Genomic DNA, 22156 nt, shown 5'->3' on the forward strand with positions numbered 1-22156 from the left:
CTGCAGCCTGTAAGAGAGTGAATGTTTCCAAAGAAGCTCACGGCAAGCAGACGCCATGTTGTAGAGGATTGTGGACGGGAGTGAAGGGTCTCCAACCTCGTTCCCATGGTCTGTCCAAAATCGCGCCTTCTAAACCATGGGAACGAGGTTGGACACTCTAAACACTGCCTGGATTGGATCGAGTAGGATGAAAGAACGCATAGCAGTCACAAATGGCCATTACACCACTAACACTCAAGATGTCACATGCCCGTATCCTGGTTACTTTGTTTCGTCAATTCCACATTGAAAACATGGGCTGTTCTGTTCTTAGTGTGGTACAATCAACCCGTGAACATCTAGAGTCATAGCCAGTACGTTACTGAGCCTCACACTTGGGATCTCAAACACCAACACCCACACAGAAAACTGACCCTTCTCCCACCACACCCTTGCAGCTTACTCAGGGGAACAGTTTCTCTTCCTTCACGAGAGAGAACAAGGAGAAAAGAGAGTAAGAGAGGAGACGAGGACAGAAGAAAATAGCGGAGGAAACGAAAAAAGCGGGGTACGGGAGTTCTCTTTCTTTCACAACAGGTGCCATGTTCTCTCGGTGGATAGTTAATAGGACATCCGGTCGTTTAACCCCCAAGTCGATTAGTCTACAGTCACCCACTAAGCAACAAGCTACGAAAATTAATTTTTTATTATTTTTTTTCTAAATCCTTTTCGTATGAAAGGTTGCTACAAACAGGATTAACGAGAATAACGTTTAACTAGACCCTTCCCCTACCAAAATTTATTGATAATGAACCGCTGAGGAAAATTTTAAAAAGATCAGAATTGCAAGGTTTTGAATTTTAAATGGGACCAATACCTTAAATTGCAGCTGAGCTGGATACAAACATACCAAAGTATACCCTTCTAAGTTCAAACTTGATAAACTGGATATAAAACAAGACAAACTAATAGTGAGGTGGAGAAGAACAGAATACTTTTCAACTGACAGATTTAACAATTTTTCTCTTTTTGTGATTAAAATTGCACAAGTTTCTAAGGTCAATCAATAGGCCATATTCGTGTTTTCGGTACTGGACTGGAACTAGCTTGCAATAGAGGCTCAAGCAGGGGAATATCATTAAAAAGAGATAATTATTATTAATTATTATTAATTATTAATTAATTAATTAATAATTAATGTCGTTTACATTTGAAAAGACTCCCCACATCAGCCTCAGTTGCACTCTAGTTCCAGTCCATACCGAGAATACAAATATGGTCTATTTAGATTTCTCAGCCAATAAAACATGACTAATCATCATCTTACACAGAACTTCTCATTGCTGTGTTTAAAATAGGTACCTCCCATTCTTAAGGCCGTGATTGGCTAACATGCAACCTTCCCATGCTTGCCAAGGACTCTGATTGGTTTATTAGCAGTCACTTGAAAACTACTTAAAATGTTCCTGTGTCCATCCTCACATAATTTCACAAAATTTTGAAACACTAGGAAAAAAGCAATTAAACCCTAACTTATAACCTGAACAAAGAATCTGGAAATAAAACTCAGATGTAACATTGCCTGGAAAATCTTTGGGAGACTGAAACTGTCAAAACACCAGAACTAAAATAAAATCCACATTATGGGTTTTCTTTCAATTAACAATAGCATGGTCACTTAGAAATGCTCATCATAACCACTCTATCATCACTTTTCTCCTAAAGTACCATTGCAAATGAGCTGATGAAATCAACACAATCATTAACTGAATGCCTGTTATGATAGTTAGCTACCTGACTTGGCAACAAACTACAGGCACACTCAAGTTTCTGCATTATCTTTCATTCTAAATAATAAAGCAGTAAAGCAACCCTCACACTTTTTCAGCTTTACAGCAACCAAGATATAATTTCTCCATGACCATGTCAGTACATTTTGTTCATTATTGGAACTTTATGTCAAGAGTTTTCTCTAAAGCCAATGCCAACAAGACGAATTTACAAGTAGACCACTGATTAGGCCTAAACAGGTTATTTAAAAACAGATCAACAAAACTGATAGATAGATTTTTCTTAACATTTCTTTCCACAAAAAAAAGAACATTTCCCTCAGATACAAATTGGCAAGGTGATAATACAAAATGAAGTTCAATATTTCTAGTAATTGTTCATTTTCCTATTTTGGTGTTTCTCTATCTATAACTGCTTGAAAATGTTGTAACATGTGAAGTGGAGCAGAAAATGTGAAAAGGGGAAGAAATTGGATTTTGAAGCATTGCTAGTCAGTTTTCTGGAAGAACACAATTCTGAAGATGAATTATGTGCATTAAGTGAATGCAATTTAGCGTGGCATAAAATGCACATGCACAGTTGGAATGCTCCTGAACTTGATTGGAGGATAATGCAAGCAAGCGTGAGCATTACGCAAAAGAGTACAACATGACTAAAACTAAGGTAAGGAAGCAAAAGCTATTCACTAGAAAATGAAGTTGAATAAGAAGAAAGAAAGAGAAGTGAAGTGTCGCGAGAAGTCTGCCACACTCAAGATGTCCTTGTCTTGGCAAATGACACTCTGAGATGATTCGATTCTGTGATTTTGTAGTTGTGCATTTTCTGTTGAAAATGATATATATAAATTAATACTCCCAAAAGTCATTTAACAGAGTTCCAAAAAAATGTTGAGGCTCTAAAAGGTCCATGGTGGGGATCTACAGTGCCCTTATTTCCTGTGCTATTTTTTTTTACAGGGTGGGGTGGGGTGGGGAGTTTACTCCACTGGGTTTTATTGAGGGTGAGGCACCCTGCAAAGAGACTGGCTGTGAGGGTAATTTTGCTGGCCAGGCTGACCATCTAAGGGAAAGATTTTCTTATAAAGAAGTTCAGTTCAAACATTTTTGCCTGCCTGTGAAAACCAGTTGCCCACCTGCTGAAAACGTTACTGGTAATTAAACCCCTGTTACTTAAATCAGTGTAGCTAACACACAAGAGAACAGGGGCACATGTGCATATTGGAGATTAGCTTGGGAATGGCGAGGGACTCATCTGAGGGAGTCATCTGGAAAACGTTTTTGTCTTCCTGCTGGAAACATTTATGAAACCCCTGGGTGGGTATGATAATTTTCAGGATCTGTAAAATGAAACTTACAATAAGAGCGTCAATCGCCTCCTCTGTTGATGTCAATGTCACCAAAGCCATCTTACGGTCTTTCCTGTAATCAAAGTTGAAATACATTAGTTGCAATGTGGAACTTAGCAAAATACAACAACACAATATACTGCATTTCATCGTAATACTGAAATTAATATTAAATGCTAAAGAAACTAAATAAATGTCAAAATTCATAGAGACATCCCTGGACAATATAGGGTGTGTGACATTGAACAATTACAGTATTGCAGATTCTCAGCACATACAAGGCCTTAAGTTATGCATGACATCATCTTATTCTGAAACATATTTCTTTTTTCCAGTGTAAATGTATAAAGTTACTATTATTAGAAAAGTAACAACTTATTAAAACCCCAAACAAATTAAGTGATTTTATTACTCACGGAAAGAAGCGGAATTCTGTTACTGTTCCTGCCGCAGAAAAAGCATCTATCAACTCTTCTTCTGTGGTGCTCTCACTGTCAATTCAACACAACAAATATTTAGATCTCTATCAACTTACATTACTTTAATTGTCTGCCCAACAGTAAGCTTAATTTAACATGTACAGTTAGATGCATTATCATGAAATTTGTATGTACTTACGGGATATTTGACACATGGAGCGTTCTGTTTGGTGGGAAAATATTCTGGAAGTTCTTGGATCCAGGTTTCTTGAAGCGATGTAGAGGTGAATGTGTAAAATCCTTTGTTAGATTGTTCTCCTACAACAAGGAAAGGGTAACTGTCAGTACATACTATATAAATGGCTTTGAAGTGTGCAATGAAAGGTGGATCAGAAACCCTGGTCATACTCACATCTCCTTCCTTAGGCATTGAAACTGAGTTGTGTTTTGATGATGTCACTTTGATTTCTTTCCCATAAACTTTGACTCCACTCAAATGTGTAATAGCTAAAGAAAGCAATCAAAAAATACAGTGAAGTAACAATGCAGACATCAAGCCTCCTGGAACTGTGGCAAGCAAGCAAGCCTCCTCTGTATTATGGCAAAGGTCTTATACAACTGTATGTGGCTGGGACCTTGACTTTATAATGTCCTTTTATTGGCAGTGTCCCCGTACCAGATATTGCACAGTTTGGTTGTGTTCTGTAGGGATCAACTGTTTCTGGTTGGTTGGGCTGGTTTGGTTGATCAACTTTTTCAACTGTACTCAAACCAGGTTCAAATGGTTGAAAAAGTATTTGCATGATTATGTCATGTGATTGTAGTTCGTGTAAGGACTATTCCCTGGGGTTAACACCTTTCAACCGAAAATGGTTGGAGAAGTGTTCTCTTGAGAAATGTCAACTGTATCAACCCAAACCTGTTGCAGTTGAAACAGTTGTTCATGTGTTGGTGGGAACCATGACTAGCAGTTCACTTACTGATTCACACTTTTCCTTGCCAGAGCTACATTGTACAGGTGGAAGAAAATAGTTTCATCATGTACATGTAGGATAGCTTTTAAATTATATTATCCAATGTTTTGATAGTGCTCCTTTAACACACTGGTGCTATGTCGCAGTACATCAAAGTTACCTGTTTGAGCTTGCTGAACATAGTTGAACTGAATAAGGGCTGTGTCCTTCTTGTTAAACAAAATCTTAACACGGACTACATCACCATACACACCTAAAAAATTTACGCAAAGAAGAGAATCACGCTGTCAATTTTCGCTCAAGTGCAAAATACAACACAGTTGATAGTATACAGTATACCTAATGTAGTACTAACAAGATCTCCACACTGAAAATAGTTGCCATGTACTGTAGAAAACAATTGCAAATGTGTAGTGTTTGTGGAGTGAAAAGTTAACAGCCAATTTCCAAGTCCTGAGATTAAGGAGAAATGAAGTGAAAATACCACTAAAGTGTAAGGAACTGTTTGTTCAAAGACGCTGGTTTTGCACAAATAAGAAAAACATGATTTTAAAAGAAAAAGATGCCACACATATGCGCAATTCGAGAACTTGGATATTGGTTGTTGAACAGTTTTAGTGCTGTGTATGGAAATGGCATAAAACATTGTTTTGTAGAGGTTTCAGTGGGTTTTCAAAACACAAAAGCAAGAGAGCTGATACAGTGAACCAAAAGTACATGAAAATACATGTGCATGTAGCATACACATGTAAGACATTCCTGTCACTGACTTCATTGCCAAGGAAGGCTTATGATTAAGATTTGATCCCATGAAAGTTGGTATAAGCAGTTGCTTACTGTACATGTAACTTAAGGGGATACTTTTCACAGACAAATATTTTACAGTAACTGTAAAAAATGGTTTACATGAAAATGGGATGGACTTCAGGAGTAATCCAGAAAAAAAGAGTTAGAAGCATTAGCTCTTTCATGAAATGCCAACAACAAACAAAATATAAAACTATAAAACAATAAAAACATGATATCAATTGAAATGGAGTTTACCATCAAAAATCACCCTTCTTTAACCATGGAAAACAAAAATGAAAACAAGAAAGGGTTTGGATGACAGAGACTTGGGAAAAGACGTACCAAACAGAGTGAAAAGCATGTCACAGTTTATCCTCTAGAAAACGGATTCCAAGTGACCGTGAACAGTGGAACACAGCAAGAGAGAGAAGGGGGCGACCATCAGTCAGCGCCGTGAACACAGCATAATAGGGGAAAGAAGGAAAAAAACAAAAGATGAGTTAAGGTTTTGGAAATTCCAGGCTGCAGATAAAGCTACAAGAGAAAGAAAGATGTTAAGACACAAAATAAAACAAGGAAATTAAAATGATATGGGTGTTATCTAGGAACACAAAGAAAGTAACAAAACATACAGTTTAGCAATGAATGGAAGAAGTTCTTGTGTATTTGAATGTCAGTAACACTAAAGATAAATTATTTTATCGCTGAAATATTATGTGCTACTGCTCTTGACTTTAATTAAAACATGGATATCATTTAGAATGAAAATTTTTGCCCTTACTCTGTTACTTTGACTTAAAGGTTAGAGTAACAAAAAATAACAAAATATTCAAAGTAGAATAATTACAAAATAATACAAAGCAGTCCTACAAAGACGGCAGCTACTTTCTTGAGGATTAAGAAATCAAATGAAATTAATGAAGAGAATGACTGCAGCCTTACTAAACTGTGTTCGTTTTATGTCCAAAAAGTTTGACTTTCATTTTACATGTGTTTAAAGCATCCTTATAAAGAAAGAAAATGTTACAGACTGGTAATCAAAAGTACCCAATATTGAATTCAACATACAGACCTTCTGGTCTCTGCATTAAATGAAGAAACACTTGTTGGGAGAATTTGGTGATTGGTTGCCTAATTCTTACAACCTGCACATGACGTGGTACAGTTGAACCCTACTATTTAGAACTCTCAGGGAAAATACTTCAAATTTAATGGAAGTTTGAAACAGCTTTCTGTAACGACAGAAGGGCAAATCCAAGGGTTTAAGTTTGGAATAACAGGGAATTTGAAATGACTGAGTTCAAGCAGGATCCAACTGTATTATTTTTTTAAAAGAACAGATCCATGTTGATCAGTGGCAGGGCATGCATGTACCACATGATGTTTGAGGATGCTTATTTCACTTTATACATGTACAAACAGACACTTGGAAAGCATTTGTAGCTGTTCTAAAACTACCAAAAGTAAAGTGCAGTACTCTTTAGTACTGCACCAAAGCTCTCTTACCTCCTCATTCAAATTGCTGACGAGAACAACGGGAGTCCCTAGTCCCATTCCTCCTCTTGCACCTGTGGCAGCAAGGAAATCTGGGAAGAAATGATTTGATTTTAAAGGGAATCTTGGATGAAAAGCAGTTTAATTCCAAAAGTATACCTAATGGTTTTCTTTAACTAATCCTGGGTGCACTTTTGCACTCAAAGTTCAGCACATGAAATGGCAGAAAGATTGGACTTCAGAGAAATTGACCCTGACCTCTGTCAATATGCTTACGCCTTTCACAAAAGTGGTTTTACTTCTAGTATAACCATGAAATATTGACGGGAGCAAGACTTTCAGAGTCTTTCAGAGTACCAAAGTTCACATTATGGTCTGCGAAACTTCAAATGTCTGATGACCAATTATGCCACATTTGACACCCAATTGGAGCATGTTTCGACATCACGTGTTCACGCTTATCTACATGCGATGGTGATGGCATAGGCTAACAACTCTGTAAAACTGTTTCTCCCATTTAAGACTTGTGCTTACTTGCTTGTAGCAGCCCTCCTTGTGGAAGCAGACTCAACAGTGCTGGAGCTCCCATCAAGCTTGCACCACCTCCAGCACCACCAGCTAAAAACAACAGAACAATAACTCTATTACATAAACACTGATGAAATACCAGGTGAGCTTTTGCACAAAAACATGATATCTTCACACGTGAAAATAACATGTTATTTTCATGTGTGAAAAAATCACGTTGCTACGGTAACATAATAAATCGCACCTTTTGCAGCGGAAGTTAAATGGTTTGTTATTTCACTGGTATTTATATAATAAATAGAACATTACATGGCTGCTCGAAGATATGAAATTTCTCATCTCGTGTTGAAAAATATTTCACTTGGCAGCTGTGCTCACTCGTGAAATATTTTTTCAACACTGGAAAAGAAATTTCATATCTCTGTGTCGCCACGTAATATCCTCTACATATTTTAATTCAAGATGACATTTCATAACCTTCTGAATCAAACTATAAATCAACAAGAATTTTTTTTGGTAGGAAAGGTGGAAGGGACGAAAGGGGGTGGGGAATAAAAATTTGAAGTTGTAAAGGTTATAAATGAAAGAGAAATGGCCCGTTAAAGGACATTGATTAAATATATTACAAGAGAGGGGGATTTTATGTACAAGTAGGTGGATGTATTAGAAGAAATGAGATGAAAAACATGAGGGGGTGTGGTATAGTTAAACATTTTGTAAAGATTTTTTTATGCTTTTTGTTTTGATTTAGTGTGCATGTGCTGTGGGTAGAATATTGATGACCAGGACTCCATACAAAACAGACAACCTTAACTCAAAACAGTTAATTTACACTAACTAAAAGGGATGTGCATCTCACCAAGAGCAGCTAAACTAGCGATGTCAGCTCCGCCAAAAGGATTTTCATTTGGACCTGATGGAAGGTCAGGACGAGTATAATCTCTGTGTAAAGAAATTACAGGCTCAAACAAAATTACAACCACAATAATACTTATGGTTGGCCAATCCTGAGTTTGGGTACAGTAAAGTAACAAACGCACTCACTTGCTCTTATCATTGTTGTATTTGACTGTCAATGTAGTTAACTTGGAGTACTCTAGGTGCAATGTACAGCACCCATTGTAAATGTTTTGTCCATCCAGTGTCTTTGGAAAGAAAGACAAAGGAAAGTGAGGAATATGCAGTAGAATAAGAATTACACAAGTGGAGGCATGGTGGTTTCACGGTTAGTGTGCTCTCTGCCAGATGGAGCTGTCTGGTTTCAAGCCCTGGACATGAAATTGTACTGTGCTCTCGAGCAAGACACTGTACTTGCAGAGTGCCTCTCTCTGCCCAGGAGGAAAGTAGGTATCAGCAAATATAATTTATGACTTAAAGTAGTTCTTACCAATTTTGCCAGTTCAGCTTCACTAGAGCTGCTGAATTCTATAAGGGCTTGAAACTGGCCTGAGAGTGGAAACAACGGAGAGAGAATTGTAAATACCAAACATGTTTCAAATCGTTTTTGATAAAGATTAAACAACTACATGTTGTTTGGAAACTCTTTGTTCTCAAGTCCTGATAAGGAATGCAATGCTTGAAATTATGTACAACTACACCCCAGGAAGTAATTAAAAACAAGAACATAGTTACAAGCTCCTAACCAGATCGCCATCCAGGCGTCCTGTGGACGGCCATGTTTTAAAGAACTTGTTTTATTTTCCATATGTTGCTTTATAACTTGTTCATTCTAGCAGACCCTATGGTGCATTTTGGATGGCTACTTTTTGAATCCTGACTAAAAGGATGCATAGTTGATAACTCCCAATCTGCACTTGTAGGAAACTTACCACTTTTAGTGAAGGTGACAATTCTTAGAATTGTTCCCAGACTGGAAAATATCTGTCAAAAAAAGTTCAGAAATTCAGAATCTGGCTATACTGTAAGTCTTGCAATTATCAGATACCTTTAGATGTACATCTGTACACAACACTGACCTTATAGAGGACCTCGACTGTTATCGGGTACCACAACTTGTCAATCACTGCTCTAATGACATTGCTTTTCCCAACACCTTTAGCAACAGCTGCTGCAACAGCTGCTTGTTGCCCATCTGCTGAGTATGGAGTGTTGAAGTCTCCGCCGGCAGCAATGATTTTAGACGTCTGCAGCAAGGGCAAAATAGAAATTTTAAATTAGCAAATAACTCCTCAGTTTGCACAAAGAAAACAGTAGCTTCAGAACCACATGTAAAATACTTACCCCTGAGGAATGCTGTGAAGGTTCTGTTTTCAACTCTGGGTGATTGGAATACTGCACATAAACCACTTGCCCTCTAATGGTAAAACAACAACAACAACAACAACAACAGAATTTTAAACATCGTAGATCTTCATCCAGACAAGTGTATTCGTGTTAGTGATCAACGTATAACATCTCCTTGTACTACAGCACTATTATTTACCAATAGCATTGGAAGATTATTTTTCCTCACAATGTCACTTGCTTTGTCAGCAGGGTGATTTTGGGAGATTATAGAAAATCATCAACAGAGAATCCACAAAACCATACTTCACTACATGTATATACCTTATGGTTGGTGTAACATGAGAGTAATAATTTAGAAACGTGGAGGCAGTTTCTTTGTCTTCCATTTCAATGAAACCCTGTAAAGAAACAGGAACATAAATACATTAACCCCTTGAGTGTATATGATGTACATGTACATCAGATTTACCTCAAACTAAGCTTGATAGTGAAATGAATGCTCCTTTTCTCTTAAATGAGCACGGTGACCCCAATTTTTTTTTTCAGGTATTTGCCAAGAACAGTCTAATAATGAACATATTTGAAGACGAAAAAAAGTTTGATAGTAGAACATGATTTTTTTTTTTGGAAAATAGTTCCGTAGTGGGTGCATTTTGGCCAAGACAAGGCTAACCAAGCTAACCACGGAACTGTCTGAAAAAGTGCAATATTCCCACAACCAGGCAATCAAAAATGGCTTAAATGAAGCAATATGACCTATGTGAATAACAGAAGCCTTACTTTCAAGACAAAATTTTGTCTTTCAAGTAACCAAGACTTAATTCTGTCAGAGCGTGATTTTTAACGCACAACCAGTAAAAATACAGTGCAGCTCAGATATATCCGAACCAAAATATATGCGTAATTCGCATCAGCCCAATACGCGTATAGGCGTATGAATATATGCACATACGTGTATACAGTATATATGCGTATGCCTGATTAGCATGTATGAGCTAACCTATTGTTTTTTCTTTTCTTAACAGGTTATTGTTCTTTTCAATGGCTTGACAGCTTGCCACAGAGCGAGAAAGAGTTTTCTTTATTTTGAATTCGTGTATGCAGTATACGCGCGTATGCCTTCAGACTAGAGTTATTACCAAAATGTTGGCTGAAACTAACATTTTGCAATTGGGCACTTAACAGAAAATTAACTGACTGAATATAATTAAAAGAGAGAGTATTTTACCGTTAAATCAAAAATTTACCGTTTTTTTTCTGTCAAATAGAACCTACACGCTTCAACAATCCCATCTTCAAGGAGCAAACACAACCGAATGATAATTTTTTTCGACACAAAGTAAACATGGTCCAAGCAAGCGCGCGACTTGGAAACATGTGCAGAACATTTTCTTGAAGAAAATTATAAATAACAAATGTGAGCGGCGCACCATAGAAACTTCAGTAAACAGTTCTTTCGTCGGGGAAATTGTATTTTACCATTTGGAACGGTTTGTGTCAGATATAACCGCAGATATCATTTTCTCGACAAGGTCTTCGGAACACTTCAAACAATAAACATTCTCACAAGCGACTTGCCGATGCACGCCGAAACACAGAACTTTCCCTCGAAGAAAAAATAACTAAAAGTGAGCGACGTGCCAGTGAAACTTTGATAAAAAATTATTTGGCTAAAGAAAGAGCATTTTACTGTTTGAATGAACGATTTGTGTCAAATAAAACCGGAGATGTCATTTTTTCAACGAAGATCTTCAGATTGGTTCAGACAATTAACACTTTACAAACGACTTGCCAACACGCGCCGAAACACAGATCTTAACTTGTAAAAACATTAAGTTCACGTGTTAAAATAGGGAGTGCAAGCGACTGTTTCAATATTCTTGCTATTTTTGGTAGCTTATGATCAAGCAAGTGTTAATAAACGGTAGTTTGTCAGTGAATTTGCGAAGTGATCGAAAACTCGAAATATGATAGCTTTCATTGATTGGCAGGATGCATATGTGCACGTATATATGCGTATATGTGCGCGTATTAACATACGCGTATACGCAAAATACGCTCGTATAATATGCGTATGCGTAGTTTGCATATATCTGAGCTGCACTGTACCCCATTTTAAGAGCCTGCCGATGCGTAAACAAGCACGGTGACCCCATTTTTTATTGCATTTTTTTACTGTTCATATCATGAATGTTACTTATGCCAATTTTCAAAAAATCTTTGATAGTAGAACAATTTCAAGGGAATTACTGTACTTTAAATTCTAACAAGTACAAAATTAATCCTTACCTGGGTAGGTTCATGGGGTTTCTTGGACTTCAAGAGCAGTACATTTTTAACTCGCCCAAATGTCAGCCCCAAAGCAAGCAACTGTTAAAATAAAATAGCACCTATCAATAGACGCCTTTCAGAATCTAAGCTCAAGAGCTTGGAAAGTGGACGGTGTATGAATAATTCAGTCCAGAATAGAGTTCTTTTTCCAGGGTTCTATAATAGAAATTGACACTCGGAAGTGACTTTGTTAAATACTGGTTTATGTAGCGTATGCTGGACTAAAATAGTGACAAAGTTTCTGCATGGAAAAGATAGCTAGTCTGGGATAGGTTAGGGGTACCTAGTCTAGAATAGGGTTGCAAAATCAAGTTGATCATGGTCTAGTACTGGGTAAGGGTTTAAGTGGCCCAGTGGCACACCCCCACTCAAACATTGACAGAGTATTCCCCCCCCATTACAGATTAACAATGCTATTAGTTTCAATCCTACATCTCCTTTCAAAAAGGCAGCAAAAACACATGTAACAACAGCAAAATACATCTAAGAAAGGAAAAACATGGGGTGAAATCTTCTTGGAAGCAAGTACACTGAGCAGTGTACAGTATTATTGATACTCTGTACTCTGTCAACTTGGAGAATCAAATGACAGAAAAACAACAAATTCTGTGTGCTCATACACACCTCTGTATCAACAGCATCTGCTGGTACATTTCTGACGTGGATCACTTTGGATGGAGCATTCTCAAATCTTGCCTATAAGGAAGAACATATAGCACATGAGGCAGTCCACTTTCAAGAGTGTTTTAAGATCCTTGGATAAGCTGTTTTGCTTTTGTCTTCACAAAATGCAGTTTGAGCAATCAGATGGTAATAGGTAAGTTTCTTTGCTATGATAACACCACAAAGATAACAAAATTACCGTTCACATGATTGTGTAGTTCTAAAAAAGCATAAGATACAAGTAATCATTTTTTTTCTCAACACAACACACCTTTTTTTGGTCGCCCATAAGACCTAATGGAAAACAACACAAGATTCAATAATATAATAATATAAAACAGCAAGACAAAATAATTTGACAACAGAAAACAAACTTCATGAATGGCAAATGACACTGAGATGATAACTGGTTACTGTACCAAAATCTATTGGTTTTAGTATTTTTATAGTACAGCAAACCCTTTTGTATTAAAATGTACGCCTTGTCAAACACTTCTGTTAAATACAGCCATAGTCTACAAGGAGCCCGTAATTCCCTCAAAATGTTGCTATGAGAAGCCGAGAGAGGATGCGAATAATGGCTGTGGAAAAATGCTTTGCCTTCACTTTTCACACCCACCCACAGAAGTTGGGAAATTAGAAACTGCCCATGATGTACTGTAACACAGGTGACACCTTACCTGTCATATTAAGTAAATCTTCAGCTGTACGCTGCAACAGTGAAAAGGGGAAAAAGATGTTAAAGCAAGACTGAATGAAATCAATTTAGACGAGTGCAAAAAGGAGCACAAAATACAGTCAAATTCCTATTTAGTGGCCACCCTCAGGGAAATGGGAGGTGGCTGCTTAAATGTGGTGGAAACACTGGGAATTTACAGGAGGTTTAGTAGAAACATCAATCTACTCAAAAACAAACAAGCTTTAAGGTAACATGGAATCACATGAAGACAATAATAAACGGTTGTTTTAATGTTTTTTTTTTCAGTGGTCAATTTCTATTTTGGACTCTGATCTGTCATCGCCTATTCTAAAACAAAGCGAGACTACCTCTATTAAATTTTGGGTGGCCCCGATAACTAGTACATTCTCAAGTTCCCTGACAAACAAGCTGTGCATACATGCCCCTAGGCTTTCCGCAAAGTGGCAGAGATGACTGACATCCACCAAAACTCAACCTTTTGTTTAGACATTTTGCTCTGAAGGTCATGTGCAATTGAGAACTGCTGTAATATTACATCAGACCTGGGTAATATTCTTTTTTCATGTTATCTATTGTAAAACAAACTTCAAATCAGTTTTGGTACAGCTTGTTAAACATTGTATCTACTACAGTTGAATTTCAAATTTTTTGAACCTCCAAGGGAAACAAAAATTGATTTGATATATTGGGGAGTTCAAAATATTGGGGATAAAATTACAGGGTTCAATTGAGGGGAGGGAAATGATTTTTGGCTCTAGTTGTCGCGAGAAAAATAACGGGTTTGAGAAATCGGGATACCACTGTATTACCATATTTTCTTAATGAGTCAAGTTGCATTTGGGGTTGTTCCTTTTGCAGTGCCATCATGTTCAAAAGATATTTACTTTCAGGATATAGCTTTGCCAACTATCATTTGTCTTGATTAGAGATGTTTCTTTCACACTTCACCACAAACTGGCTCAGGAGCCTGTTCACGGGCTAGAGCTTGTCACAAACATGGAATAATCAGAAATTTCACGCTAATAACAAGCTATTAAACAACTCATCATTTCTCCGAAGCTTCACATTTAACATCTTCTCTTACTAACAAGAACATCTTGAAACATCTTTTCGTCACAAACTTTAACTACATGTATGCTCGAGAAAACATGCGTTACCCTTGTTTTGTTTATTCATTACCCATGGAAGACAGTAGAGTACAAAAGGAGACCAGAGCTAATTTCATAGGCAGTTAATTTTGCAGGTGACCAAGTGGTCTCTCATCCAATGAAAATGAAGAGAACAGAAAGTGAAATGATGAGAGCGACTTGCTTGAGTGAGGCCGATGTCAATATTTTATCAAAAAAGTAATGTTTTGGAATAATTTAAGACCTTTAAAGGTTTTCGTTTAAGTTCATAATGGAGCCTTGAAAATCTAATAAAAAATTATTTATTACCCATGTAAGTAAACAGAGGGAGAATACATGCTTTACTTGAATTCTTCGAGACTTTGCATTTTTTCGTGTTTTTCCTTTTACGTAGTCCACTATGAAAACAACAACTCATTTATTTGCTAATTCTTACTTCTCGAGAAGTGTCAGAATATATAAATAGGTAAACAATATTCACAATAAGCGAATTTTTTCCGACTGTAATTATAACGGGCTTGTACGTTCGAGGTGAGCAAATGACCCCAAATTTAGACGCTTACCGAATAAATTCAATATTTCCTTCACGCAAATGGCAAATGTGATACTATCGTATTATAAAACAAAACAAAACCACCTAAAAGGGCCTTACATTAAAAATTCATAGGAACCAAGAAAGCCATAGAAACACTGCGAGAGCTAAAGAATGTTTTTCTTTTGGCAATTTATTTCCTCGTCGACTTCTCACGTGCTCGCCGTATAGTTAAAAAAACCCGTTCCCTTCGAAAGCGAAATCAATAATTTCCTTCGTTTCGGAAATACGATGAAGAAATTTTGGTTAACGAAGCGTTTTGGCGTCTTTAGATAATGCATTAGTAAATGTTGACTTAATTGATGCCACGCATGAACCGCAGTGAGGCGGCTATAAACTTCCACGCCAAGGAAATGAAACTTTAGCTTCCTAGGGTTAAGATTGGTTTGAGCAATATGATATGAATCCTACCGTCGGAAAGCTTAAAGAAAAACTAGCAAAAAGGCATAAAATATTCCAGATTTGGATCTCGCAAAAGTGTAAACAACCCCCTCGAAGACTTAAAATTACCACGACGGGTAGATTTCGCTTGAATAATCGAGGCTTTCACGTACCTTAAGATCTTATGAAAACATTATTTAACATTCCCTGCTACGATTTTCGTTACATCGGACAGTTTTACTGGATTTTGTCAAAGAAAATTAGAAGAAACAGTCCCCTTGCAACCTTTGCTGGTTAAGGAAATGAACCTAAATTCTATCACAAGTGATAACGTGCTCTAATCCGGAAAGAGATATGTCGATCGTAAAATAATTTCTTTCGTAGCCAGCTTGAACGATTCGTAAGCTTATTCTCTGTTAAATAGCCAAGTTTACGACCCTTAAGCAAAGTCTTCAATCACCGCCGATGATTTTAACGGAAGTCAAATCCGTTGCCGTTTTCGCAGTCGATTCTTCCCACTAACTATAGCACATGGCCTCGACCCGATTGCAAGCTTACCTTAGTTCCTGTGGCAGTGGGTATCCCAGCCAAAGCTGCGACACTTGTCATATTCTGTTGGAAAGAAAGCGGAATAATCAGCAATCGACCCTTGCACAAGTGCGAGAAGTCACTTCTAAAACGTCAAGCTCAAAACAAAGCAAACCTCGAGCGTTGCTCAGTCACAGGAACAAGATGGCGACTGATTGGAATTTGCAAATAAAAACACGTGAGGCACTGTGGGATGGACCTCGTAACGTGGACCAATGATATTGCGTAATTGCTGCACGTGATTGAATACCTTCTCTTAGAGGCTTTTCGGTAAGCTAAACTCCCTTTGTTTTCACTAATTTGAAGCTATTGAAAATCATTGTGATAAATAATTAATTCGTAAGTCCTCTAAAGTTTCCACATTTTCAGCGAATGACTTCACAAAGTGCTTCAGAAAGAACTGTGATTTCTCTGCTGCAAATTTAACCTTACATTATTTATCTTCATCTTGCCACCGACGTGAAATTGAAAGGTGTTTTAAGTCAATGTAATAAATTATTAATTTCCAACCCAAGTCCTCAAAAGTTGCCAAACTTTTAATGATCGACTTCACATGGGGTTTAAAAACAATCTGAGAGCTCTCACAGGTTTGAATTCGCCACTTCTTCTTTTTATTTTCTTTCTTAAGCTCCTCACTGTTGTCAAACTACTGTCATGAAATTCAATTGTAAGAAACCTTTTCCAGTATATATTTTTGGTTTGCTAAGCCAAAAGACACGGCGCGGAGTGCAAAACCAACCAACCATTTGATGGCCTAAAATCAATTAAATCGTACATAACATTCACGGTTCACCTTGTGTTTAGACCGACGACCGTGTCAGAACAACAAGAAAACCGAAAAACAATGTACTTGAAGGCGTTAATTTGACGAATCATAAAAAAAGTCAAAGAAAAGAATACGGCTTCATCAATTAGTGATCTTCTCTATCGCAAACAAGCAAAAAAAGAAAAAAAAATTGGATCTCTTATCAATATTTATGGTTTTATGAGTGAAACTGATGAAAATAGTTTGACAACGGGTCCAATCACGACCCACGATGAATGGTGATGGTTTAGGAACGCCTTATTCTTGGCACGCGTCTCATGTATCTTTAGCGGAAAATATCCAGTTTCTTTGCGTTTCTCTCCTACTTCCTATGCCTCGATGTTTCGCCGCGATCTATCCTTTCTGGTTAACATGGTTTGGGAGAAGGCCGTACAGGAACTAGGTAAGTACTTTTCCAAGCTCAAAAATTGATCTTACATTTTCTTTTTTGACTTTCATCTTCCTGTTAATCTTTTTAGAGCACTTGGAAACGTCAACGACGCAGGAAATGGACCATAATTTCAGCAAATCTGGATCCATCACTTACACGAAAGAGGGTGGTAAAGGGCATTTTCGTGACCCGTGATCGGCCCTTTTTATTTCCTGTGAAATGTGAAATAGCCATTTTTTCCCTCGTGAATCGTGATTTTCATAGTCGCTGTGAACCGTGATTTTCCAAAACGCTCTTTTATTTTCCGTGAAGCGTGAAATGCCAATGTTGTATTTTTCGTGAATTGTGAAAGGGCTGCTTTATTTTCCGTGAAACGTGATCTATACCCCCCCCCCCCTCTCACTAAAGGAAAACGATAACCTACGCCTGCGCAATGACGTGAACTAATCTGCGCGCAGGCTAATTTTGGTCGGGAGGGGCAGGGAAACGGGACGACATAATGACCTGGGCCCTTTCTCGAAAGCCACGGAAACTTTAAGGGCCCGTAAAGCCATTTTTAGTTCATCCGCATCTGAAAACGGAGACGCGTATACGCCTGAAACTGCTTGTATGAAGGGAACCTCTGTTCATATTAGGAATATGTGAATAAAAAAGCTCTGCAATCGTAAGGTTCGGGATTTTGCTATGGCTTTCCGGGCCCGAAAAGTTTCCGGGGCTTTCGAGAAACGGGTCCCTGGGATCTTTTATTACCAGACCCTGCGCGTCTTCATTTTGGATTTTCACACCAATGAATCCCCGTATCGCCTTTTTTTTTTTTTTTTTTTTTTCGATTTTGTCGCTTCTGCCGGAATTCTTCTCCGCGTGTTGTTTCACGCCAGTGGAAAATATCGGGTATTTTCTCCCCGTGGAACAGCTGGCGGAAATCCGTTTCCGCTCGTTGGCTTTTAAAACAGAAGTTAGAAACACCGCATATTGATTTGGGCCTTTTCAGAGTTAATATAAGTTGCAAGAATAACACAACACGAACTAATTTCACCATATTAGCCCCATATTTATTATCTTGCTAAATGGTTTCAGCTTTCTACTGTTAACAATAACATTAAGACGATTAAGACCTAAAGTTGCGGTATTACAACATAACCTAATGTTTCTAAGAATGCCTTATAGTAGGTAACTAACAGACCTTTGCCAAGATTCGTTTATTGTCCAACTACGGACAGATAACGTTTGACAATACTTCTGACGATAAGTTGTTGCGTACCAGATTAAATTCGATTGAGGTCCACTAACTAAGTATGACACCAGTTTGTAACACTTGTGATTAATTCTAGAACAACCTAATCTGCTTCATTTGAAATCGGGGAAGGAAAACGGAGCCAAATCACGTGTTAATCACGTGATATCAGCCACTCAAAGAGGACGCCAGGAAGGCCACACCTCGCTCATAAAAGCGGTGTTCTCGACCAGCGGCTTCACCTCTGGTTGCCATGTTAAGAGTGAATAGGAGCTCGGTACGTGTCTGGTTGAGATACACGGGAAGAGTAACCTGGAATGAAGGAAAAAATGATTTTGATCAGATGTTAGAATTTCTTTCCATCTATCCTTGAGATATGGCAAAGAGAAAATGTCACGGGCGAGAGAGTTGAGGGGAGTCGTTGGTTCTTCAAACAATTCGCCACATCAGAAACGAGAGGGATCTGGGAAGAGTGTCATTCCGCAGTTGCTTGTGGGATCTTAACAGGCACAACTTCTCATCTTTTGCTTGTCCAACATAACGGTCCCACAAGCAACTGCGACATGAAACTTGCCCCAGATTTTTTTCTCGTTTGTAAAGTGGGCGAATGGATAACAGGTCGCACAAAACCTCTTGCTTTACAAAACGAAGGTAGTGTTTAGGATGGGTGAATGAAAGTACTGAGAGGTTCCAGAGAGTTGAACAACTTTGGCTGAAAAACGATTGAACTGACGCCTCTTTCACCGAGAGTGGAGACGCGGTGGCCTCATGGTTAGTGCGCTAGACTCCAGATCGAGCGGTCTGGGTTCGAGTCCTGGTCGGGGTCATCGTGTTGTGTTCCTGGGCAAGAACGTTACTCTAAGAGTGCCTCTTATCACCCAGGTGTACAAAAAGGTACCGACGAATTTCATGCTGGAGGTAACCCTGCGATGGACTAGCATCCCATCCAGGGGAGAGTACGGAAACCGGGCTAAGTTCCGGCCTGGTAAGCCACTTTGCTCGTAAGCAGACTTCTTTCACTGAAAACTATCGCCATAACAAGAAAGAGAAAGCTCGTGAACACATACCTTCCCCTCCTGAAGATCAGCAGATCCTACTTCAACTCTGAAAAAAATACAAAACAGTTGAGTTAAGTCTAAAACCTTTAACTTTTCAACATGTGAAGAACCTGGGGATGTTTTATTTCAATGCTCTAATAGTTATGAAGGTGATTACTCAAACCATACCTGATCCACTTAAGGCTGGTCAGCGCGAGGTCTGTTGAAATTGTTGCTGTCAGTTCTAACTTGTTGTCTTGGCAACGGGCTCCCTGAAGCCTCAAACCTACGCAAAACAAAGGAAAACGCCAAAAGTAAACAGTAAATATTAATTTTCTCATTTCTGCCACTCTAACCTAAAGCATACTCAGCGAACTAACCCTTTGCTGTAAAGCTGAAACGCTTTACAGGCAGACATTTATCTAACATTTACCTTACTGCTTAACTTGCCTGATGTGTCAACACAGTAACTTCTTTGGAGTCAAATCGCTTCGTTAACTCCTCGTGGTCTCGTGCACCAACATACGTTTTTCAAGATTGACTACGGAGAGCAAGCGTTACTCACTTTGCAAACAAAAGTATTGCAGAATAATGTTCAAGCCACCATATTTTCCTTATATTGGTTTCGTTATCGTTTTTCTCATATTTATTCTGTAAGAGCATTGAGATTTTTTGATGTAATGCGCTAGAAATAAATTATTAATTATTATTAACAAAATTCCTCGCATGTTCAGCAGTTAGTTCTTATAGACAAACGTCTATATAGAACTGAGGTCATTAGCTTCCAAGGACAAACATTTTAACTTGTACCTTTTATTCCAAAGCTACAGTCATCAATAGTCAGTCGATCATCTGGACCACTAGCGATGGTTACCTACAAAGATTAAAACGGTGTTCAGTATACTACATTTCGCCCAGATGGAAAATAATAATTATTATTATTTTACTGCGTCGGTTACCCAGTTACTTCTCTAACGTCAACTTGTTAATCACCTTACTGCTTAACTTGCCTGATGTGTCAACACAGTAACTTCTTTGGAGTCAAATCGCTTCATTAACTCCTCGTGGTCTCGTGCACCAACATACGTTTCTCAAGATTGACTACGGAGAGCAAGCGTTACTCACTTTGCAAACAAAAGTATTGCAGAATAACATTCAAACCACCATGCAACCTTGATAATATCATTCTACCCAACAGATGTTCTTTAGTTCAATTCCTGGTTGTTAGCTGGCGTTCATAACAAAATAATTACCTCTAGAGCCAGTTCTTCAAGAGACCAGTTGTTTGCCTGAGCGACGAATTGTCGAGTGGCTGTGATGTACGCTTCAGGAACGAACATGCCACCCAACCAGATATGCAGATTCTGAGACAAGAAATAAAAACAAGATTATTTTCGAACACGCCCTCGTTATTTGCAGGCTATTTCGAGGACGAAATCACAAACCTTAAGACCCTTGGCTCCACCAGTATTAGCGGCATGTGATATCTTCTGCAGCTGTTTAACACGATCACTGAAGTCTGCAACCCACTGAAGAACAGTTAAGCCTTTTGGCACGGTGTAACGCCGCCAGTTTGACGGCAAGATACCTGAAACCAAGAAAGCGCGCTCAAACCTCTAACAAAATCTCTAATGTCCTGAGTAACAATTTTTAACGCGTAGGTAAGTCCCACACCATTACAGCCTGACAGTTTGATGGTATATCAGGACATTACTGAAGCAATGGGCCAATTCCTGGTTCCTTGTGCCTCTGTTTTAAAACGAGTCTTCCTGCAAAACCTTTCTTATAAAAATGAGTTTGATTTGCATGAAAATGAACTTACAGATGAAATAAAGTTTCATAACAATGGTTTCGCGCGTAGACTCGTTTTGACACAGAGGCAAAAGGCAACTCGTAAATGGCCTATTTATTTCCCGAGGTCTTCACTCTCATATGTCCTCACTCTCACATCCTAAGATAAAAATTAAACGTACAAAATTACTAGTTAACTATTCCTTTGGACCACGACCATCCCTCAGTAACTAACTTCTCTTCTTCACTCGGAGATTGCGTAAGCAGTCTGAAGGGTTTTAGTGGTGGTGCAGATTATGCAAATGATATGCAAATGATGTCCTTCCTTCATTTGTAAACTTTTTAGAGTAATTCCGCCGACCAGTAGATAAAGCTCATGAAATCACAGTATTAGTCAATGTTGCAGGCACGTGTATCGTTTAACATTACTAGGTCTAGCTGCGATCGTTGCACTAAAAATGAAAACTTGTTTTGTTTTCTTCCTGGGTATAGTGCATTTAACATTTCTATTACAATTCTAATCGTAAATTAACAGTTAACTCTAAATAAGGTCAAATGTTAGCTTTTGTAATACGCATTGGGAACGTTTTTGATCACAGAGGTGAAGTTTCTGGAAGCTGCTATTGTAAATTTCTGCTCCGAAGTTTGAACTGTAGTAAAGACTGACAACAGGCAATCCTCTCTACATATCGATGCTACTACTACTGGAGAGTTGAGCTCCTGGACTTAAATTTCTGAAATCAAAGCGAACAGTTTTGTTGAGGCCACCGTAGCATTTGTCTAAAAAGTCTCTAATAAAGAACACCGCGGTCTTGCGAGCCTTTAAAAGGCTCACGATCACGCCATATTATACGTTTCAACCGCGGGCGTGGAATCCACCTCGAGAAAATCCTGTTCAGTCTAGAGGACAAACTCACATAAGTCGCATTGGAAGACGACTTCCGCATAGC

At 38.3% G+C, this 22156-nt stretch overlaps 2 protein-coding genes across 3 annotated transcripts in view; both read right to left on the minus strand.

The window, feature by feature from the left end:
* Positions 1–667: 667 nt before the first annotated feature.
* LOC110068558 (polypyrimidine tract-binding protein 1-like) lies at positions 668–16146 on the minus strand. Its single transcript, XM_089286321.1, has 22 exons — positions 16064–16146; positions 15919–15972; positions 13241–13271; positions 12832–12854; positions 12522–12593; positions 11856–11936; positions 9888–9964; positions 9561–9633; positions 9296–9463; positions 9149–9200; positions 8707–8765; positions 8364–8464; positions 8179–8261; positions 7326–7409; positions 6804–6883; positions 5640–5673; positions 4669–4761; positions 3947–4041; positions 3734–3852; positions 3532–3606; positions 3125–3188; positions 668–2592 (listed from the first exon to the last, which is right to left on the minus strand). Exons 2-22 carry the CDS (start codon positions 15967–15969, stop codon positions 2521–2523), a joined length of 1587 nt encoding a protein of 528 aa, XP_089142447.1. The 5' UTR covers positions 15970–15972; positions 16064–16146; the 3' UTR covers positions 668–2520.
* Positions 16147–18174: 2028 nt separating this feature from the next.
* The window catches only part of LOC110068455 (cytoplasmic dynein 1 heavy chain 1-like), a 54769-nt gene continuing 50787 nt past the window's right edge, over positions 18175–22156 (minus strand). For both annotated transcript variants that reach the window (XM_089286317.1, XM_089286316.1), the window contains 6 exons: positions 20861–21003; positions 20669–20779; positions 20226–20289; positions 19605–19701; positions 19446–19482; positions 18175–18690 (listed from right to left, as the gene is read on the minus strand). In XM_089286317.1, coding sequence (XP_089142443.1) covers positions 18547–18690; positions 19446–19482; positions 19605–19701; positions 20226–20289; positions 20669–20779; positions 20861–21003 — 596 coding nt within the window. In that variant the 3' untranslated portion in view covers positions 18175–18546. The remainder of the gene's footprint in view (positions 18691–19445; positions 19483–19604; positions 19702–20225; positions 20290–20668; positions 20780–20860; positions 21004–22156) is intronic.

Source organism: Orbicella faveolata, unplaced genomic scaffold (assembly GCF_042242905.1).
Source record: "Orbicella faveolata isolate gen_17 unplaced genomic scaffold, um_ofav_v1 contig_14, whole genome shotgun sequence".
Taxonomy (NCBI): Eukaryota; Metazoa; Cnidaria; class Anthozoa; order Scleractinia; family Merulinidae; genus Orbicella; species Orbicella faveolata.

What these genes read in the sequence shown, in the direction of transcription:
- LOC110068558 (XM_089286321.1), bottom strand. Translation starts at nt 15,969, where the DNA reads ATGACAAGTGTCGCAGCTTTGGCTGGGATACCCACTGCCACAGGAACT. An exon ending in CCACTGCCACAGGAACTAAG is followed by an intron (nt 13,272 to 15,918) that starts GTAAGCTTGCAA and finishes TCACTGTTGCAG; the next exon opens with CGTACAGCTGAAGATTTACT. An exon ending in CTTCACAGCATTCCTCAGGG is followed by an intron (nt 9,464 to 9,560) that starts GTAAGTATTTTA and finishes CCCTTGCTGCAG; the next exon opens with ACGTCTAAAATCATTGCTGC.